At 44.4% G+C, this 21,666-nt stretch overlaps 1 protein-coding gene and 3 non-coding genes across 4 annotated transcripts in view; all 4 read left to right on the top strand.

Moving 5' to 3' along the window:
• Positions 1 to 105: 105 nt before the first annotated feature.
• polr1a (RNA polymerase I subunit A) overlaps positions 106 to 21,666 on the top strand; it is a 26,578-nt gene continuing 5,017 nt past the window's right edge. Inside the window, exons 1-32 of the mRNA XM_069715728.1 lie at positions 106 to 271; positions 2,844 to 2,952; positions 3,066 to 3,161; positions 3,341 to 3,490; positions 3,764 to 3,874; positions 4,056 to 4,141; positions 4,361 to 4,449; positions 7,107 to 7,187; positions 7,319 to 7,436; positions 7,535 to 7,676; positions 8,448 to 8,609; positions 8,717 to 8,839; positions 8,950 to 9,177; positions 9,266 to 9,373; positions 9,459 to 9,605; positions 10,717 to 10,908; positions 11,040 to 11,189; positions 11,595 to 11,778; positions 11,871 to 11,953; positions 13,003 to 13,161; positions 13,874 to 13,972; positions 14,304 to 14,456; positions 14,688 to 14,770; positions 14,982 to 15,147; positions 16,071 to 16,194; positions 16,331 to 16,428; positions 16,607 to 16,806; positions 17,997 to 18,164; positions 19,376 to 19,511; positions 20,107 to 20,261; positions 20,820 to 20,943; positions 21,070 to 21,186. Of these exons, the coding sequence (XP_069571829.1) occupies positions 195 to 271; positions 2,844 to 2,952; positions 3,066 to 3,161; positions 3,341 to 3,490; positions 3,764 to 3,874; positions 4,056 to 4,141; positions 4,361 to 4,449; positions 7,107 to 7,187; positions 7,319 to 7,436; positions 7,535 to 7,676; positions 8,448 to 8,609; positions 8,717 to 8,839; positions 8,950 to 9,177; positions 9,266 to 9,373; positions 9,459 to 9,605; positions 10,717 to 10,908; positions 11,040 to 11,189; positions 11,595 to 11,778; positions 11,871 to 11,953; positions 13,003 to 13,161; positions 13,874 to 13,972; positions 14,304 to 14,456; positions 14,688 to 14,770; positions 14,982 to 15,147; positions 16,071 to 16,194; positions 16,331 to 16,428; positions 16,607 to 16,806; positions 17,997 to 18,164; positions 19,376 to 19,511; positions 20,107 to 20,261; positions 20,820 to 20,943; positions 21,070 to 21,186 (4,218 nt within the window). The 5' untranslated portion in view covers positions 106 to 194. The remainder of the gene's footprint in view (positions 272 to 2,843; positions 2,953 to 3,065; positions 3,162 to 3,340; positions 3,491 to 3,763; positions 3,875 to 4,055; positions 4,142 to 4,360; positions 4,450 to 7,106; positions 7,188 to 7,318; positions 7,437 to 7,534; positions 7,677 to 8,447; positions 8,610 to 8,716; positions 8,840 to 8,949; positions 9,178 to 9,265; positions 9,374 to 9,458; positions 9,606 to 10,716; positions 10,909 to 11,039; positions 11,190 to 11,594; positions 11,779 to 11,870; positions 11,954 to 13,002; positions 13,162 to 13,873; positions 13,973 to 14,303; positions 14,457 to 14,687; positions 14,771 to 14,981; positions 15,148 to 16,070; positions 16,195 to 16,330; positions 16,429 to 16,606; positions 16,807 to 17,996; positions 18,165 to 19,375; positions 19,512 to 20,106; positions 20,262 to 20,819; positions 20,944 to 21,069; positions 21,187 to 21,666) is intronic.
• Positions 9,646 to 9,781, top strand: LOC138631038 (small nucleolar RNA SNORA5). The gene has a single exon (XR_011311692.1). It is a non-coding gene; the product is annotated as a small nucleolar RNA SNORA5 (small nucleolar RNA).
• On the top strand, positions 11,995 to 12,130 carry LOC138631037 (small nucleolar RNA SNORA5). Its single transcript, XR_011311691.1, has one exon. It is a non-coding gene; the product is annotated as a small nucleolar RNA SNORA5 (small nucleolar RNA).
• Positions 15,185 to 15,320, top strand: LOC138631036 (small nucleolar RNA SNORA5). The gene has a single exon (XR_011311690.1). It is a non-coding gene; the product is annotated as a small nucleolar RNA SNORA5 (small nucleolar RNA).

The following is a 21,666-nucleotide window of genomic DNA, read 5'->3' as shown; positions in this document are numbered from 1 at the left end:
AATATAAAAAGTAAAAAGAATATAAATTACGGAGAAAAGCGCAGTCAAATATATGTGTGTCCCCCCTCTAGGCGGAAGTCGGGTCCTGCGGTCCCACGTGTGAAACCGGAGGATACGTGGCTCGCGCGCGTGGCCATGCAGCACGACGTGCATTTATTTCTGTAAACGACCCAAAGTCTCCGTAGTTCTCCAGGATGTTGTTCGGTAAAGAGGTGCCGTGGCGGCGGATGGAGGGCATGTCGTTCGGCCTGTACTCTCCCGACGAGATACGGTGAGGGCTGGTTCGGTTCCGGCTACATGCTAAACACGAACTCACAACATCATGTGTTCAGAACAACATGTGTTCAGAACATCATGTGTTCACAACATCATGTGTTCAGAACAACATGTGTTCACAACATCATGTGTTCAGAACATCATGTGTTCACAACATCGTGTGTTCAGAACATCACAGAACAACATGTGTTCACAACATCATGTGTTCACAACATCATGTGTTCAGAACAACATGTGTTCACAACATCATGTGTTCAGAACAACATGTGTTCACAACAACATGTGTTCACAACATCATGTGTTCACAACAACATGTGTTCACAACAACATGTGTTCAGAACATCATGTGTTCAGAACATCATGTGTTCACAACAACATGTGTTCACAACAACGTGTGTTCACAACAACATGTGTTCACAACATCATGTGTTCAGAACAACATGTGTTCACAACAACGTGTGTTCAGAACAAGGTGTGTTCAGAACATCATGTGTTCACAACAACATGTGTTCAGAACATCATGTGTTCAGAACATCATGTGTTCAGAACATCATGTGTTCACAACAACATGTGTTCACAACATCATGTGTTCAGAACAACATGTGTTCACAACATCATGTGTTCACAACATCATGTGTTCAGAACATCATGTGTTCACAACATCATGTGTTCACAACATCATGTGTTCAGAACAAGGTGTGTTCAGAACATCATGTGTTCACAACAACAGAACAACATGTGTTCACAACAACTTGTGTTCACAACATCCTGTGTTCAGAACAACATGTGTTCAGAACATCATGTGTTCACAACATCATGTGTTCACAACATCATGTGTTCAGAACATCGTGTGTTCAGAACAACATGTGTTCACAACAACATGTGTTCAGAACATCGTGTGTTCAGAACATCGTGTGTTCACAACATCGTGTGTTCACAACAACATGTGTTCACAACAACGTGTGTTCACAACATCGTGTGTTCAGAACAAGGTGTGTTCAGAACATCGTGTGTTCACAACAACGTGTGTTCACAACATCGTGTGTTCACAACAACATGTGTTCACAACAACGTGTGTTCAGAACATCGTGTGTTCAGAACATCATGTGTTCACAACAACGTGTGTTCAGAACAACGTGTGTTCACAACATCGTGTGTTCAGAACAACGTGTGTTCAGAACATCGTGTGTTCAGAACATCGTGTGTTCACAACAACGTGTGTTCAGAACATCGTGTGTTCAGAACATCGTGTGTTCAGAACAACGTGTGTTCAGAACATCGTGTGTTCACAACAACGTGTGTTCACAACATCGTGTGTTCACAACATCGTGTGTTCAGAACAACATGTGTTCAGAACATCGTGTGTTCAGAACAACATGTGTTCAGAACAACGTGTGTTCAGAACATCGTGTGTTCAGAACATCGTGTGTTCACAACAACATGTGTTCACAACATCGTGTGTTCACAACATCGTGTGTTCAGAACAACATGTGTTCAGAACATCGTGTGTTCAGAACATCGTGTGTTCACAACAACGTGTGTTCACAACATCGTGTGTTCACAACATCGTGTGTTCAGAACAACATGTGTTCAGAACAACGTGTGTTCAGAACATCGTGTGTTCACAACATCGTGTGTTCACAACAACGTGTGTTCACAACATCGTGTGTTCACAACAACATGTGTTCACAACATCGTGTGTTCACAACATCGTGTGTTCACAACATCATGTGTTCACAACAACGTGTGTTCAGAACATCGCGTGTTCAGAACATCGTGTGTTCACAACATCGTGTGTTCAGAACATCGTGTGTTCACAACAACGCGTGTTCAGAACATCGTGTGTTCACAACATCGTGTGTTCAGAACAAGGTGTGTTCAGAACAAGGTGTGTTCAGAACATCATGTGTTCAGAACATCGTGTGTTCACAACATCATGTGTTCAGAACATCATGTGTTCAGAACAACGTGTGTTCAGAACATCGTGTGTTCACAACATCGTGTGTTCAGAACATCGTGTGTTCACAACATCGTGTGTTCACAACAACATGTGTTCAGAACATCGTGTGTTCACAACAACATGTGTTCAGAACATCGTGTGTTCACAACAACATGTGTTCACAACATCGTGTGTTCACAACAACGTGTGTTCAGAACATCGTGTGTTCAGAACATCGTGTGTTCAGAACATCGTGTGTTCAGAACAACGTGTGTTCAGAACATCGTGTGTTCACAACAACGTGTGTTCACAACAACATGTGTTCAGAACATCACGTGTTCAGAACATCATGGCTGCGTGATGTGCAGTGATCTACTGGGCACCTTCTCTCATACACACGTGTGGCAGCGCTCCTGATGTATTGGACTTCATGTGTAGTTAGTGTGACCTGGATGTCCAGTGAAAGAACTCCTGCAGGTCTTTGGTTCCATACTTTAAAATGCAGCCACATCGATGTCCTAAAATAAACATGGATATTCAACAACACCTTAACATGGCTTAAGTGCTGCTAATAATCCGGTGTCACCATTTAAGAGGTCAGTACGACGTGTCTGTGTCTCCTGTTCAGGAAGTTGAGTGTGAAGGCCATCACGAACTCCAGGTTCCTGGATGCTGTTGGGAACGTGGCCCCGGACAGCCTGTACGACCTGGCCCTGGGCCCGGCAGACATCAAAGAGGTAGTGGCCCCACACGTGTTACATATCACACTGTGCTGTCTCAGCAAGCTCCAGGTCCTGGTCCTGTTTCAGGAGGAAACCCACTCAGGCTGTTTTCACTCTGTCTGTCTCAGGTGTGTTCGACCTGCTGTCAGGACTTCAACAACTGCCCGGGACACCTCGGACATGTGGAGTTACCTCTACCTGTATACAACCCACTGTTCTTTGATGTAAGCATGTCACACACACACACACACACACACACACACACACACACACACACACACACACACACACACACACACACACACACACACACACACACACACACACACACACATATATACCTACCTACCTACCATATAGTATACACATGCTCAGACTAATGAGTATTTTTCTCCTCCATCAGAAACTCTACTTGCTGATTCGTGGTTCCTGCCTGGCGTGTCACGCCTTAACATGTCCCCGCGCCGCCATGCACCTGCTGCTGAGCCAGCTGAGGTTGGTGGACCACGGAGACATGCAGCAGGTCTACCAGGTCGAACAGGTCCTCAGTCAGGTGGGTTGTGGAGCTGACGGTGACTCACTGATGTGGACAGAGTTGATGTTGTTGTTTTTGTTGTGTGGACGAGTCGGATGCGAAGAGCAAATTATTCATTGTGAAGGTTTGTGTTGGTCTTTCACTTGATTGTTCGTCTGCTTCATTGTGGTTTTTTAATTACCGCAGTTCAGCAATGCTCCGATGGTACTTTAGTTATTAATTAACAGGAGGTCTCGTGTGTGTGTGTGTGTGTGTGTGTGTGTGTGTGTGTGTGTGTGTGTGTGTGTGTAGCACCTGGAAGAGAATCCTAAAACCACTGGAGATGAGATACAGCGGGTCCTTCAGGAGTTTACAGATGCAGTCGTTGGAGGGAACACTGAAAGTTCAAAGAACACCAGACAGGTGAGGACACACCTGTAACACATTTAACACACCTGTAACACATTTGTGCAAACATATAGATAAACATCCAGAAACATATTTAGAATGACATGAAACCTGTGTGTGTGTGTGTGTGTGTGTGTGTGTGTGTGTGTGTGTGTGTGTGTGTGTGTGTGTGTGTGTGTGTGTGTGTGTGTTTCAGATCAAACACCTGGTGGCGAAGAAGAGCAGTCTGATAAACAACTTCTGGAAGATTCACATGAAAACCAGGAAGTGTCCTCACTGCAAGTAAATTAATAAAAATGTTATTGGGATGATTTTAGTTCTAGTTTAATGTTGTTAATGACCTCGTTACCTCCATCATATTATTGTTGTTGTTGTTATTATTGGTGGTCTGTCACCACACCAGCCGCATATTTACACACAAATCAGACCAAACGGGCTGAAAATGTGACTATGATACGATATTGAGAGTTCAGATTCATGCTGGATGAATGTTGTGTTCAGGAGCAGCAGGTCGACGGTTCGTCGTGAACACAACAGCAAGCTGATCATCACGATGCCGTCGGGAGGACAAACCGGCGGCAACACCGACAGTGAGTAATATTTAATAAAGGGGTCTGAAGAAAACACAGAAAAATAAACAAAACACCAGCAAACGTATGAAAGAAACCAATGATCCGGACAACAGGTGTGAAGAAACACAGAAACAAACGGTTTCACATGTTCTCACCTGGTGTTTGATTGTCTTTGTAGGGAAGAGACCATTTATGTTCATGTGTTTGTGTCCCTCCAGGAAATCGTGATCTTGCGATCGCAACAATTAACACAAATTCAAGCAAACTCCGCAATATTTGCAGGAGCTTACAATTTATTTAGATTAGTCATCAGAAGCTGTTCTGAAAGTATTAAAACATGAAGTAAGTCTTTTTCAGACAAAACGGTTCTCCTCTTCTTATCTCACCAAAACAAACTGTTCACCAGAGGAAACCGGAACAAGAGGAGAAACAGGAAGTGACGGGTTTGCGGAAAATATGGCCTTCACAATAAAATTTTCTAATTAAATGCTTCAATTAAACAAATTATTTAATTATTTTTATATTAAAAATAATTTTATATTAATTAAATTATTATCTAATTAAAAATTAAACATTAAAATATAAAAATGCACAGTATATACAATAAGATAAAATAGAATAATTAAATTAAAACTAACTAAACAATAGATGCTAGGATTTAAACAAACAAGAAAACAGACAACCAACCGTGTTATTGTTGTGTGATGGATTTTGCCAGAGGTGAGTTATTGTACAGTCTTATTGCAGTAGACAGGAATTATCTCCTGTATCAGGAATGATCTCCTGTATCTGGAATGATCTCATGTATCTGGAATGATCTCCTGTATCTGGAATGATCTCCTGTATCAGGAATGATCTCCTGTATCTGGAATGATCTCCTGTATCAGGAATGATCTCCTGTATCTGGAATGATCTCCTGTATCTGGAATGATCTCATGTATCTGGAATGATCTCCTGTATCAGGAATGATCTCCTGTATCTGGAATGATCTCCTGTATCTGGAATGATCTCCTGTATCAGGAATGATCTCCTGTATCAGGAATGATCTCCTGTATCTGGAATGATCTCCTGTATCAGGAATGATCTCCTGTATCTGGAATGATCTCCTGTATCTGGAATGATCTCATGTATCTGGAATGATCTCCTGTATCAGGAATGATCTCCTGTATCTGGAATGATCTCCTGTATCTGGAATGATCTCCTGTATCAGGAATGATCTCATGTATCAGGAATGATCTCCTGTATCTGGAATGATCTCCTGTATCTGGAATGATCTCATGTATCAGGAATGATCTCCTGTATCTGGAATGATCTCCTGTATCTGGAATGATCTCATGTATCTGGAATGATCTCATGTATCAGGAATGATCTCCTGTATCAGGAATGATCTCATGTATCAGGAATGATCTCCTGTATCTGGAATGATCTCCTGTAACTGGAATGATCTCCTGTATCAGGAATGATCTCCTGTATCTGGAATGATCTCCTGTATCTGGAATGATCTCATGTATCAGGAATGATCTCCTGTATCAGGAATGATCTCCTGTATCAGGAATGATCTCCTGTATCTGGAATGATCTCCTGTATCTGGAATGATCTCCTGTATCTGGAATGATCTCCTGTATCTGGAATGATCTCCTGTATCAGGAATGATCTCCTGTATCTGGAATGATCTCATGTATCTGGAATGATCTCCTGTATCTGGAATGATCTCCTGTATCAGGAATGATCTCCTGTATCTGGAATGATCTCCTGTATCAGGAATGATCTCCTGTATCTGGAATGATCTCCTGTATCAGGAATGATCTCCTGTATCTGGAATGATCTCATGTATCAGGAATGATCTCCCGTATCTGGAATGATCTCCCGTATCTGGAATGATCTCCCGTATCAGGAAATGATCTCCTGTATCAGGAATAAATCTCCTGTATCAGGAATGATCTCCTGTATCTGGAATGATCTCCTGTATCTGTCCTTGTGACAGCAGCTGGAGGAGTCTTTTGGAGAACGTCCTCCTCTGTCCCTGCAGCAGGTGGAGAGGGTGGTCAGGATTATCCAATATGGATAATAGTTTGTTCAGCGTCCTCCTCTCCACCACCTTTTCCAGACCATCCAGTTTGCAGCCAATGATGGAGCCGGCCTTCTTAACCAGTTTGTTAAGTCTGTTGGTGTCTGGATGTTAAATGAGTTTTCTCCACACGTCCAGTTGTCAGAGACGTCTCTTTGTTTGTTTCATCCAGCAGGTCTATGTGTTGAATGAACATGAATTAAACAGCATCTAAAGCTCTTATTTTGACAGCTGATGTAGTCCTTGTTTCTATATTCCAGTCACAGACGGTCTGTTCTGGAAACATACACAGCGTTTAGGAGCTTTTAGGAGCTTTTATCTCCACAGTTCTCTAAGTTCAATAAATACATATAAAAAGATGAAAACCAAAACACTTCTGTGATGTACAGCAGGATTATTATCACAGGAAGTGATTACAGATTTATTCCTTTATCAGGTAGTGCTTAAAAAAAAAATCACAGTTTTCTTTTTGAGAAAATCCTCTTTAAAATTAAAACTTTTTGATCGAAATCACAAAAACCCTCTTTGAGGTCCTGGAGGGGCTGATTAACTGTTAACTCACCATCCTACAGAGAAAACATCCTCCTCTGTTTTTGTCTCCCTGCAGCCCATATGATGGCTGGAAAGAGAGTCTACTTGACTGCCAGCACCGCCAGAGAGCACATCACCAAAGTGTGGGAGACAGAAGGTCAGTGCTTTAAACTATTTAAACATGTAAAGTGGAGGTCTGGTTGTAAATGTCCAACGGTGCCACCATAAAGAGTTTGTAGATTTGTCATTGATTTTGCTGGTACGGTTCAGTGTAATCTTTGTGTTCAGGTTTCTTCCTGAAGTGTCTGTTCTCTGGGTTGGAAGAGAGCTCGGCGTCCCAGGACAGAGACGCGACTTTCTATTCGGACCTCTTCTTCCTGGAGCTGCTGGTTGTCCCACCCTGCAGGTACATGAACAACACTGGTTCCATGTGGCTGGAACCGCTGCTCATAAAACTGGACAATTAGTGTGTTAGTTCTTCAGTGCGCATCCTCTTCCTGTCAGGTATCGTCCAATCAACCGCCTCGGTGACCAGATGTTCACCAACGGTCAGACGGTCAACATGCAGGCAGTCATGAAGGACTGCAGCACCATCAGAAAACTTCTGGCTCTCATCGCGGAGGAGAAGAACCCTCCGGAGGCCGAGGTGAGAACTTCATGCTGTCAGACAGAGATTTCCTGCAGAGACCGTGATTAACGCAAATTAGAACAAACTCCGTCAACAATGTTGTCAACAGACGCTGGTGTGAACGTATTAACAGCATAAAGTAAATATTTTCATACGAAACTGGCTTTATTAACAACAATAACTCCTCATTTACGATCAGAAAGGCTCTGCTCCTGTCTTCATCACCACATAAATCACAAGAAATTATCAAAGGAAGTGATTACATGTTAATGTGTTCAAATAATTTATACACACAAAAAGAGACGTCTCTTTGTTGGTTTCATCCAGCAGGTCTATGTGTTGAATGAACATGAATTAAACAGCATCTAAAGCTCTTATTTTGACAGCTGATATAGTCCTTGTTTCTATATTCCAGTCACAGACGCTCTGTTCTGGAAACATACGCAGCTTTTAGGACCTTTTAGGACCTTTTAGGATTTATTTATGTAACTTTTAGCCCCATAGACCAATAAATACATTAAAAAAAAAAAGATGAGAAGTAAAATATTTGTGATGTGCAGCATGATTATTACCAAAGGAAGTGATTAAAGATGTATTCCTTTGAGGTAGTGCTTAAAAAAAAAAAAAATTGACATGTAATATTTTCTAATTTACGTAAAAAAACTTTTGAGAAAATACACCGCAAAATCAAAAAAAAAAAATTCATCGCAACAATCACAAAACAGGCTCTTTGCAGACGGACGAATCGTGATTGTAACATGTCCGCCTGTTTGATCGGCCGGTTTTCAGGCTGCAGAGCAGACGGACCAGACGTTCCTGTCTGTGATCCCCGGAGTCACATTAACGGATAAACTCTACAACACGTGGATCCGCCTGCAGAGCCACGTCAACATCGTCTTCGACAGCGACATGGACAAACTGATTTCAGAGAAATACCCCGGGATCCGACAGGTAGGACGATGAACATCCTCCCAGAGTTCAGCGGACGAGTGTTTATTTAAACCTTCTGTGTTGTTTTCTGATGAAGACTTTCCCGTCGCTCCGTCTTCTCCTGACAGATCCTGGAGAAGAAGGACGGATTGTTCCGGAAACACATGATGGGAAAACGGGTGGACTACGCCGCTCGGTCCGTCATCTGTCCGGACATGTACATCGGAACCAATGAGATCGGATTACCGATGGTACGTCCGGCTCCGATTCTTTCCCCCAGAACTGTCGTGAGCAAGTGGAAAAGCAAATAATATCCAGACTGATCACGGCGGATCAAAATTGTTTTTTTTATTTTGTGCAGGTGTTCGCCACCAAGCTGACGTACCCGCAGCCCGTCACGCCGTGGAACGTGAAGGAGCTGCGTCAGGCCGTCCTCAACGGGCCCAACGTCCACCCCGGCGCCTCCATGGTGATCAACGAGGACGGCAGGAAAACCATCCTGTCGGCCACCAACTTCACGCAGAGGGAAGCGGTTGCCAAGCAACTGCTGACGCCCTCCCCGGGTCCACACAAGATGACCATGAAGATAGTGAGTCGGGAGGCTGTGATTGACGTGCAGTCATTCACAGACAGAAACTTTTAATATAACATTAAGTGTTTTTGTTTTGTGTCTCCAGGTGAACCGTCACATCAAGAACGGAGACGTTCTGTTGCTCAACAGACAGCCGACGCTGCACCGACCCTCCATACAAGCCCACTGCGCTCGCATCCTGCCGGGAGAGAAGGTCTGCTGGGCTTCACCTGCTCCTCCATTTCATAATGTTTCATATTAAACATGAAGCTGTTCTGTGTCTCGCCTCGATGCCGCAGGTGCTGCGGCTCCATTACGCCAACTGCAAGGCGTACAACGCTGACTTCGACGGGGACGAGATGAACGCCCACTTCCCTCAGAACGAGCTGAGCCGAGCGGAGGCCTACACGCTGGTGAGCACCGACCAGCAGTACCTCGTCCCCAAGGTGTGTACATACGACACGGTAAACGCTTCTTTGATGAAACGGCAGCCTCGTCAAATTCAGTGCCTCCTCCTCAGTGGGGGCCACTGGCCAAAATGGCTGCCACAGTGAAGTGTAGTTTATGGGCCCCACGGCGCTCCAACATGGCCGCTGGGGATAAATATGGCCTACACACAGATGTGAAGTGACGGTGAGGTCACCTGTTGGTTTGTGAACGTTATGAATCCTCCAGTTCAGATTCTGTCCGTCACCATCTTTGCTAGTTCGGAGCGGTTTGGAGCAGGAAGTGACCATATTTGGACGAGCTGGGGGAGGAGCCTCCGGCTCCATAGACTCCCATTCAACTTCTCTCATCAAATCCAAAGTGAATAAAATGTGTCCATCAGTTCTCTCGGTGTTGTTAGCTAAAGTCACTCCTTCTTATTAGTTTTCTGGAGGTCCATCTGAAAATAATCCCTCATTCATTAGAAAAGAAGATTCAAGAAGACCTGTTTTTGGGGGCGTGTCTGTTTGATTGACAGGCCTGTGGTGCAGTCAGGTTACAGCTATCGGTGGGCGGGACGTAGTATCGTCAGGTTTCCGATCAGATCGGATCCGTTCACAAATCAACGGTGACTTCACTTATGGTTGATGACATCACTTATGGTTGATGACATCACTTATGGTTGATGACATCACTTATGGTTGATGACATCACTTATGGTTGATGACATCACTTATGGTTGAGTAAAACGCAGCTTCTCAGACTAAATCTGTTAAAATCTGTAATTATGAGGAACACATAAAACTTCCATTTCATTTTTTTAATTTGGATATTTATCACTCAAGAAATACAAGCTGGTACAAAACCAAATACACAAATGAAGCTGATATTTAACTTTTTGTTGTTGTTATTCTCTGGTGATGATGCTGTCATATGTTTTGTGAATATTGCAGTATTCATTTAAAAGCAGTAATATGATATGATGGTTTCAAGTTAGTTGTTTTCTGGGCATTTTATTAAATATTGCCAGATCACTGCGTCGCCCCTCTGATGGTTTAACTGCTGTTTCCAGGACTTCATTCACAAGTCAGCGAAACACTCAGCACTCTCTTCCTCTCTCTTTGCGTTCAGGATGGAAAACCTTTAGCGGGTCTGATCCAGGACCACATGGTGTCGGGAACGAGGATGACGATCCGAGGCTGTTTCTTCAGCAGAGACCAGTACACCGAGCTGGTGTTCAGAGGGCTGACGGACCGACCCGGCAGAGTGAAGTTACTGCCGCCCGCCGTCCTCAAACCGCAGCAGCTCTGGACCGGGAAGCAGGTCGGTACTCGTCTTGATGCTTTTCAGCTCCTTCATTGTGAAAGCTGTGTTGTTTTTTCTTGTACTCCGTACAGGAAGTGTGACATCATAAACTTGGTCTGAGCCGCGTCTTACTGTGGTGTTTCCTGCAGGTGGTATCGACGCTGCTGCTCAACGTCATCCCAGAGAAAGCTGTTCCTCTGAACCTGGTGGGAAAGTCAAAGATCCCCAGCAAGGCGTGGATCCAAGTCCCTCCGCGAGCCGCTCCGGGGTACCGACCCGACAGCATGTGTGACTCACAGGTGAGTGACACGTCAAAGGTCAACAGTTGTAATCACGCTAACAAGAGTCTTCTTCTGTTTGGTTTGGAGTCCTGAAGCTTGTTCGGGCGGATCGATGTGTTCAGCTCCAAAAGTAAAGAAGCAGCTGCAGCGAGTGGACGTAGACTTTCTGAAGCATTTCAAGGGTCTCTGTTGGCCGTTTACACAGTTTGACACAACATGTAAAGTATTTATCAGACCAGCGTTCACAAAAACGTGCTTAAACAAGCGATGAAACTCGTAACACTTCCTCATCGGGGTTATGTCTTCCTCCCGAACGTATCGATCTACCCTCGTACAGCGTTCGATCCATCTTCATGTTGGACAAAGCTCAAAGTGAATTCAGTTTGTTTTATTTCTTTCCGTCCTTCTTCTCTTTGTCTCCAGGTGCTGATCCGTCAGGGAGAGCTGTTGGTGGGCGTTCTGGACAAAGCCCACTACGGGTCCTCGGCCTACGGTCTAGTGCACTGCTGCTACGAGCTGTACGGAGGGAAGACCAGCGGAAAACTGCTCAGCTGCCTGGCTCGACTCTTCACGGCCTACCTGCAACTGTACAGAGGCTTCACTCTGGGTGGGAACACGACACGGACTCGGCGTCATGAAGACCGAAGAGGACAGTTATGTTTTAATCTTTTCTTCTTTTTTTTTTTACTCTGTGTGAAGGTGTGGAGGACATCCTGGTGAAACCGGGCGCCAACATGCGGAGGAAAAAAATCATTCAGGAATCACTGAAGATCGGCACCAACGTGAGTCCAAACACCGGATTTGTTTGGTTCTTTGATGAAACGGCAGCCTCGTCAAATTCAGTGCCTCCTCCTCAGTGGGGGCCACTGGCCAAAATGGCTGCCACAGTGAAGTGTAGTTTATGGGCCCCACGGCGCTCCAACATGGCCGCTGGGGATAAATATGGCCTACACACAGATGTGAAGTGGTTCAGCTGAAGAGCAGTAGGATGCTGGAAGCACATGTTCAGTTTCACATTTCTACTTTCAGCCACAATGAGACTCGGTTAAGAAAAGTTTTGTTCTTTGTTTCTTTTTCTTCACGGTTTTCTGTTCAGAGTTTTTCACGTCTGAATTTATTAACTCGGCACAAGCTGGTCATGAAGCTGATGAATGGCGTTCACCTGAAGGAGCCACTTCGTCTGCTTTGTTTGAGGACATTTCCACCAATTTCAAGCTTTGTTAAACATTTTCCACCAGAAAAAAAGATCAGAACCGAAAAGTTGGTTCCTGTTATGAGCCAGAAAAATATAAAGTATTGAAGTGGGATTACCTAAAAGGGGTCTAATGAAAGTACCGATTTGCACATTGACAGAACCTCCAGAAAACATTGAAGGCAAATCATTGAAAAGGGGAAAAAAAAAAAAAAAATCCTTCAGCAGCAGTTCTGCTCTATATTTGTGGTTCCTGGTTCTGGCTGGAGTTTCTGGAGCAGAATCAGAACTTATTGTGCAAGATTGAGGATGTTTTTCACACTGCAGAGGCTGAAGGCTGTAAATCAGCTGAGCAGATCAGCTGTGTTAGTGGTGGGAGGGGACCAGAAACAAGATGGATACTGACGTAGTGGACAGCAGATAGTAAATACATCTAAACATGGAAATATGCACAATGATGATATCGATTTTTTTTCATTATATGTTTGTCTGTTTGTTTCCGTGTTTAAACTCCAGATTTGTTCAGACTACGACAGTAAAATGCGTCTAGTTCATTCACTACTTGTTAAATTCAACTCACAGAAAGCAGTGGACGTGTCCTTTAAAATTAAAGTTGCTGCATCCTCTCTTGTCACTCAGACCCTCCGGGCTGCCTTTAACCTGCCCTCCAACGCAGATCAAGCTGAGGCTCGGGGCCGCTGGCAGGACGCCCACCTCGACCCAGACCAGAGAGACTTCAGTATGGCTGACCACAAGTTCAAGGAGGTGGCCAACCAGGTCAACAATGACATCAACAAGGTAGCTGCTCACCGCTGCTTCCACAACCGTCCCAGCGCTGCCACTGATATGCAGTCCAGTAAACGGTGACTCGTCCCCCTCCTCTTATTATTTCCCTCCAGGAAATCTGAATCTTGCGTTCACAATAATTGACGCAAGCTCAAGCAATTTTAAAAAGAACTCACGATTTTTCCACAAAAAAATTTCATCAACAGAAGCTGTACTGAAAGTATTAAACGGCTTAAAGCAGTTGTCAAACAAAATTTGCTTTATTATAAATATTTATTATTATATTATTTATTTATTATTTTGACAGCTGATGTTAGTCGTTGTTTCTATATTTCAGTCACAGACTGTCTGTTCTAAAAACATACGCAGCTTTTAGGAGCTTTTAGCTTCATGGTTTCAAGATTAGAACAGATATATTTCTGTGATGGGCAGCATGAATATTATCACTGACATATTGTTTATCAGGGATTGCTTAAAAAAAAAAAAATCACATTTGCAATTTTACTGCACAAAACTCACTTAACACTCCACAAATACATTTTCAGTTTGGAGAAAAAATGCAACTATCACAAAAAATAATCCTGGAAGAACTGATTATTACTTTTAGCACACATAATGTCAGCATTGGGAGAGACAGACTTTAAAAATGGCATACATGTTGCCAGTGATGATGATGATGATCATGATGATGAAGAAGATGAAATAATGTCCTGTATGTTTGCAGGTGTGTATGCCCATCGGACTGCACACCTCCTTCCCAGACAATAACCTTCAACTGATGGTCCAATCAGGAGCCAAAGGATCTACTGTGAACACCATGCAGGTACCACACACACACACACACACACACACACACACACACACACACACACACACACACACACACACACACACACACACACACACACACACACACACACACACACACACACACACACTCTCATACACACACCCACCGTAACTTTTCTCACATCGTACTGTTCTCCAATGATTTTGCGTGTGTGCAAAACAACCTGAAATATATCTGAATATTTTTGTCCTCTCAAACACTTGTTCTTTAAATTCATATTTCAGCTGCAGGACTAGTTTCCTGACTGTCAATCAGTCGGCTGAAAAGATCGCTAACTTCTCGCGTGTGTGTGTGTGTGAGTCAGATCTCGTGTCTGCTGGGTCAGATCGAGTTGGAGGGCCGCAGACCTCCACTGATGCCTTCTGGGAAGTTCCTGCCGTGCTTCCAGCCGTACGATCCAGCGCCCGGCGCCGGAGGCTTCGTGTCCGGAAGATTCCTGACGGGCATCAAACCGCAGGTACCTGAAGAGTGTGTGTGTGTGTGTGTGTGTGTGTGTGTGTGTGTGTGTGTGTGTGTGTGTGTGTGTGCGTGCTGTGAAGAGGCCTTGATTTACACTGCAGCCTCCTGATGTCACAGAAGAAGAACACTGTGTGTGTGGTTCCTCAGAACCTGAATACTTCCTGATTCTGCAACTTTAGCCCTGACAGATGTTTATGAAACCTCTTTTGTCTTCCCTGTCTGTCTTCAGGAGTTTTTCTTCCACTGCATGGCTGGCAGAGAAGGCCTGGTCGACACTGCCGTGAAAACGTCTAGATCTGGATATCTGCAGAGGTAACACAAGCTCCACTGAACAAGAGACCACACAAGACTTTAGACAGGAAATATGGAAACGTGTCCGTGGGAGGTGACTCTTCTCCAGGAAGAGTTAGTTTTAGCAGAAACACAATATTTTCATATGATTTGAGAGGGAAATGTTGTGAGGTCTGAATGACATCCGGCTGAGGACGTTCCTGTATCCTCCCTCACCCGCTCTCCTCTGCAGATGCGTCATCAAGCATCTGGAGGGTTTGGTGGTTCAGTACGATCTGACGGTGAGGGACAGCGACGGGTCCGTGGTCCAGTTCCTGTACGGCGAGGACGGGCTGGACATCCCCAAGACTCAGTTCCTGCAGCATCGGCAGTTCTCCTTCATAGAGGACAACTACGAGGTACCGCAGAGAAGCGTGCTCTCTGAAACCACCCGTTCGCAGCCTCGTCAAATTCAGTGCCTCCTCCTCAGTGGGGGCCACTGGCCAAAATGGCTGCCACAGTGAAGTGTAGTTTATGGGCCCCACGACGCTCCAACATGGCCGCTGGGGATAAATATGGCCTACACACAGACACACAGTCTGGTGTCACTCTGCAGTTAACAAATACACAAATTAACCCTTTTATTCATGTCAGCTTTGAAGATTCATTAGATGAATATTGACCTTGTAACTTTGGAAACAACCTGAAATATATCTGAATATTTTTGTCCTCTCAAACACTTGTTCTTTAAATTCATATTTCAGCTGCAGGACTAGTTTCCTGACTGTCAATCAGTCGGCTGAAAAGGTCGCTAACTTCTCGTGTGTGTGTGTGGAGGGGGGGGGGGCATGTTGTTACCATAGCAACCCATACAGCTAAGTTGGTGATGTCTGGACACGCCAAATCTGATCTGTTCACTTGCAAATACCAGAGCGGACCGTCTGTCCTACAGACCGGCAGTCTGAACACCAACCAGAGACAATCAGGAACCTTTTCTTCATTACTGCCTCACGTTTTATTCACTTCAGTTATTAGATAAGTTTCATGCTGGCAGCGAAACTCCAACTGCAGATGTCATCGAGTCAAGCAGCAAAACTGACAGGAAATATCATTCAGATCATACATGAAGTTACGGTCTTTGTTTGGTCAGTATGAGGCGGAGCTGCAGTGAAGCCGAAGCCTTCATGGTGTTTTTCACTCGAACTCCAAACCTGACAGATGCTGTTTGTTCGTGATGTGGATGAATCGGGTCTTGATGTTTGGGACCGAGGAGGGAAACGTGGAGAACCACAGAGTTGGTAGAGTTTGTAAGCACCTCCCACGTGTTTCCTCTTCCTGTCAGGTCATCAAGAGGTCGCAGGGCCTGGATGAGGCGCTGGCCCGTTTGGACCCTCAGATGGCCAGTCAGCACTTTACAGCGATCCAGCGCTGGAAAGCAAAGAGAGAGGTGGAGTGTCCACGCAGAGGTACGCAACCCAGATTTATCTTCACGTCGATTAAAACCCACGTTTGTCTGGATTTACTTCGTTGAACTGAATCAGAAGAGGTGTGTTTGCACACTTTGTGAACGTCCGTCCTGTCGTGTGTGTTTTAATCTTTCAGGAGCCTTCCTGCTGTTTTCCCAGAAGAAGTTGGCCAAACTAAAACAGACCGTAGAGGGAACAGATCCGTCCAGCAGCAGACAGCTCGCTGCTCTGCAGGTACTACACCACTAAAACTCAAGAAGTCTCTGCAGCCTCAGCACACACACACACACACACACACACACACACACACACACACACACACACACACACACACACACACACACACACACACACACACAGTATGAAGTGCACCACTGACCTCTGACCCTTTCATCTGAACTCTCCTTCCCAGCTCGTTAAGCAGTGGCACTCTCTGGACGAAGGCAGCAGATCCAAATACACCAGGAAGTCGTCGCGCTGCCCGGAGCCCTCGCTGGGTTCGCTCAGGCCCGACGTCTGCTTCGGATCCGTGTCGGAGAACTTCCACCACATCACGGAGAAATACCTGCAGAGCCGCGGCAGCGTGAGCGAGGACGGCGTGGACTCCCACAGGTAGGAAGGTCGGAGAGGTCGAGTGGGAAACAAATGTTTTGGAGCACAATGTGACTAAAAATATCAGTCATGAAGTGCAGGTGGAAGATCTCCTGCTATTTTCTCTCCTGGTGCTCAGAAGTACCGAAACAAACAACCAGAAGAGGGAAGTGTTTCCACATCTAGTGTGTCCTAATTAAAACCACCAAGACGACGGTCTGTCCTTGGAGCAGCTTCAGAAAGCTTTACAGACATGAACTTTACATTTAACATCAAACTTCACCGTTTTATTCCTCCTTCAGACTTCAACCCTCCATGGTGTGTTGTGAACCTGCTTTTAGGACAATTGTTAGAAAAATGACTCAGGCTGGATTCAAAATCAAACATATCAGACATTTATTCTTGCAAGAAGGATACATGAATACATGTACATTCAAAGAAAGGTGTCCAGCATTGCTCAACGTCTCTCCTCCGTAGGGCAGTTTTTATACAGTCTCACAAACAGTTGACAATCACCCCCACGTCATCTCGTATTTCTGGTTAGCTAGTACCGAGTTCGGTTGTAGGTCACAAGATAAAGACACAGAGACATCATAAATGAGACAATAGAAACATTCTTGAGCAACAGGTAGATAAGGACATCTTATTTTTTCCCATCAACAATCTTCAGCAGAAAACATTTTTATTACGGCGTCAAATCTGTTTTATTAAGTAACTCAGCTTCAACTTGATATTTAAACAAACGTATTTAATAAAACAATCAAATGCTCAGTAGTTAAAATAAAGTGAAGTACTTTTCTGAGAGTCCATAAAATACGCAATTTGGGAGAATTTTAAAAGGTACCAATAAATAAAATAATGACACCATATCTTAGTCTGAATATGAAAACTGGCCAGTCGTAGTTTCCTTCATTATTTAAAGGCCAAGTGCTGCTTTAATCCCTCAGTTGTTATTATTTACACGCCATTTATATCCTCCTTTATTTGATTAATTATGACACCACACAGTGTGATGCAGTGCTCTGTTCTGGAAAGGTTGGACTCATGGTGGAGGCTGAAGTTTGTTTGTGATTTACTGAAGATATTTTCTTCATATATTCTCACCTTGATTCAAATCTGAGTTAAACTAAATATTAAATACATTTATTTCTGGCTCATTGTCTCTTTTTCCGAACTAAAATCCAGCGTCGTCTTCCTCTGTGTGTCTTCAGCCTCCGTCAGCTGCTCCACTACAAGTGGCAGCGCTCCCTGTGTGACCCGGGCGAGGCGGTGGGGCTGCTGGCGGCTCAGTCCATCGGCGAGCCCTCCACCCAGATGACCCTCAACACCTTCCACTTCGCCGGCAGAGGAGAGATGAACGTCACTCTGGGAATTCCTCGGTAACGACACCGAACTCATCATTAACCTTTTATTACGTACATATGAGGAAATGATCCAGGACACACACACACACACACACACACACACACACACACACACACACACACACACACACACACACACACACACACACACACACACACACACACACACACACACACACACACACACACACGAGGCTCTACAGCTGGAGGAAGTGTTTCATGTTCGGGGTGGTGGAAACTTTAAAGGAGACTAAGAGGACGTTTTTCTGAAGTTCTCTTTCATTCAGCGCCACCTCAAGTAAAATTAAACCTGTAATCTCTTTATTAAAACTACAAAGTCATTTTGCTGCCAGGTTTTTATGTCCGCCACACTTCAATTGATGGAAAACTTTCTGAAAAATGATAATGATCAGATTTTCTTGCTATAAAATAAACCAAACTTCTGTCCTCTTTCAAACCTTTCTAATGGAAAGTTAGAGTTTAAAACAACGACTGTTAGTCAGGCTGGTGTCGTGATGACATCAGAGCACACAAAGGAGGTCAGAGGGTTAAATTATAATTATATCCTCCACTGAACTTCACTTTGTCTTGTTCATTGCAGAGTTTTTTTTGGTGCGTTTATATTGATGTGCTCTTCTCCATGTTGTGTTAACTGTGTGCTTCCTCACTGGCGTACCGTGTCCTATCGTTCATGATAATATTGGTATTATTTTTAACACGATAAACAATACTCATATCGTGACATCATTCTGATGATGTCATAGCGTTATGCTGCTTAGCAGTGTGACGAACGTCACGGCAACAATCGTCATGGCTGGAGGCGGTGAAGGAGAAAAATAGCGAAAAATTAATTTCTGATTTCCTGGAGGCACTGGCCTTTATTTTGTTTCATGTGTTTATTAAAAAATACTGTTACGGTAGACATATGAGGATATTATTTTTGGGCCATATCGCCCACACTTAGTTCACATTAGTTGGCTTTTCACCCTGTTTTTTAACGTGGACTCAGCGTTTTCTTCATGTCAGGTCCAGACGGGGAGCAGTGGGACATCAGACAGCTGCAGACTGCCGTCTCCATCTTCGTTTTACATCCAGAGAAAGAAATCAAAAACTGTCCTCAGCAGCTCCTTTAACATGTCGTTCCTACACCAGTCCCTTCGTTTTACCTTGTCCACCTCACGCTCCATCCGTGTCTCCCTCTCTCTACATGTCGGTCCATCTTCCAGACTCAGAGAGATCCTGATGGTGGCCAGCTCCAACATTAAAACCCCCATGATGAGTGTCCCAGTGCTGAACAACAGGAGAGCCCTGAAGAAAGCTAAGATGCTTCGTAAGAAACTGGCCAGAGTTTGTCTGGCTGAGGTGAGAAGCTCCGGATACGTTCACTGGATTTTAGTTTCACCTTCTCTCATCTTTATGCTCGACTCATCTTCCCTTGTTGCTACAGTTTTCAGTTTTTAAGGAACGTCTTCCTCATCTAGTATTTACAAAGGTTCCCATAAATGTCTAATTTGATAAAATGATGCAGTGATGACATTCAAAGGGAAACTGCAGTGACATCACACTGTCTGGCAAAAACACTTTTCCATTCATTAACCCCACAACTGAACTGAACTTCTTTCACAATCGGCAGCTTCTTTGCATCAACATCTTTTTTTGAAGCATCGTCTGCTGTCATGGATAACGACTTCGTGTTTGATCAGAATCAGATTTTATTGGCCAAATTCTCCCACTACATGTGTGAGTCTGACGGACATGGAGGTGAACTGCAGAGGCATAAAGCTTGAGGCCGTCCTCCTATCCTCTTTCCTTTCCCCTATCTACTCTAATTTCCTTTTTCATCTCTTATTGTGTGTTTGTTGCCGTCTGTGTTTGTGGATGTTGTTACCTGTGTGATCAACTCAGACTTGTGTATTAAAGAAAGGCTGATAAATAAAACCAATGTATGTGTGAGCAGGTGCTGCAGAAAGTGGACGTGGTCGAGACGCTGCGGATTGAAAATCACCACAAGCTGCGGGCATTCAAAGTCACCTTCCACTTCCTGCCTCCTGAACGTTACTGTGACGACAAGCTGCTGTCACCCCAACAGATCCTCCACTACATGGAAACGAGGTGCGTGCGTGTGTGTGTGAGCTTTCACACCTGGCAGTATGTGTCAGGTGTGAGTCTACAGTATGAGTGCACACCTGTCGTCGTCGTGCGTCTCCAGCGAACACTTGTGGTCAGATCTCACGTCCTCACTCCGCTGTGACGGCACCGAGAGCTTCATTCAATGTTCCTATTGAAGCAGGTTGAGTAGGTGGTTCTTTAATGTGACCCGGGACGCATTCACGTCCACTCTGCTTAAACAATGTGGTCATATGAGTCCCGGACTGCCTCTGGATTTAGGATGGAAGCAAAACTACTGTTAGAAATTCACTCAGAACTATTTGATTTTTAATTCGAATATTCGCCTCACCTATCTTTACTTGTGTTTTGAAGCTGTAGTTGTCTTTGCATGTTTCCTCATGTTTTCACCGGGACAGCTTCACCTGCCTCTGAATGTGGTGTGAGCAGATCCGACCTCACCTGTTCCCACCTGCACCTTCAGTGTGTGTTTGTCAGAAACCACGAGAAGCCACCTGAAACCTCTTTCTTCTCTCTTTTACACTTTCTCTTCAACCTTTCCAGGTTTTTCAGTCTGCTGCTCGAAGCCATCAAGAAGCGCTCCGCCAAACTGGCCTCCATCGCCGTGGAGACCAGGAAGGCAACCCCCAGAGATAAGGACAACGAAGGAGCAGCGGACACAGCAGGAGTCCGTTTTTAATTCTTTTCAATTCACTATTCCCACTCCGTTTTAAACATGTTTGTCTGAACTTTCTTTTCCCTCCTTGAACACACCAGATATTAAAGGGATGTCTGTCTTCTTCACGCTCTTCAGGTAGATGACGGAGAGGGAGGGGGAGAGGAGGAGGAGAGGGAGATCGTGGACGACCAGGGCAACGAAGGAGACGCAGACGCTTCGGATGCCAAGAGGAAAAACAAACAGGAGGAGGAGGTATGAAGCTGGATGAGAACATGTCATGCTGAGGAAAAACTGAATCCCTGTTTGTTTCTGGAAATAGAAAAGTTGAGAACCGTATCTTATCTGAACAAGTTCCTCTGCTCTGGATTTGAGGTGATTGTTCGAGCTTTATAACCACAGACTGTACGAGGGGCAGTCAGATCGTTCACTTCCTGCTAGTGTTGGGCATGAACATCTAAATCCACCTAAATGTAACATGATTCTACTGATATCTGACCAATAAAATGAATACAAGCTTTATAAAACCTTTGAAGCAGGTCTCAGCGCTGCGTCTGTTCAACTGTGTGAACTGGGATGGGAAACAAGCTGCTGGAGGTTTTTTCATTAAGTCATGAAGGAACTTTCAGCCAAACTACTTTTTGAGGTATTTTGCTCTCTTTGCGAGATCTGACTGATTATTGATAGAAGCGAAACTCTTTTTCTGTCTGTCGATGTATGAAACCACTTCCAGAT

Source organism: Brachyistius frenatus, unplaced genomic scaffold (genome assembly GCF_029030835.1).
Source record: "Brachyistius frenatus isolate BFR_SWC_R1_liver_20210118 unplaced genomic scaffold, ASM2903083v1 Contig_147, whole genome shotgun sequence".
Lineage (NCBI taxonomy): Eukaryota > Metazoa > Chordata > Actinopteri > Embiotocidae > Brachyistius > Brachyistius frenatus.
This window is presented reverse-complemented; position numbering and strand designations above follow the sequence as displayed.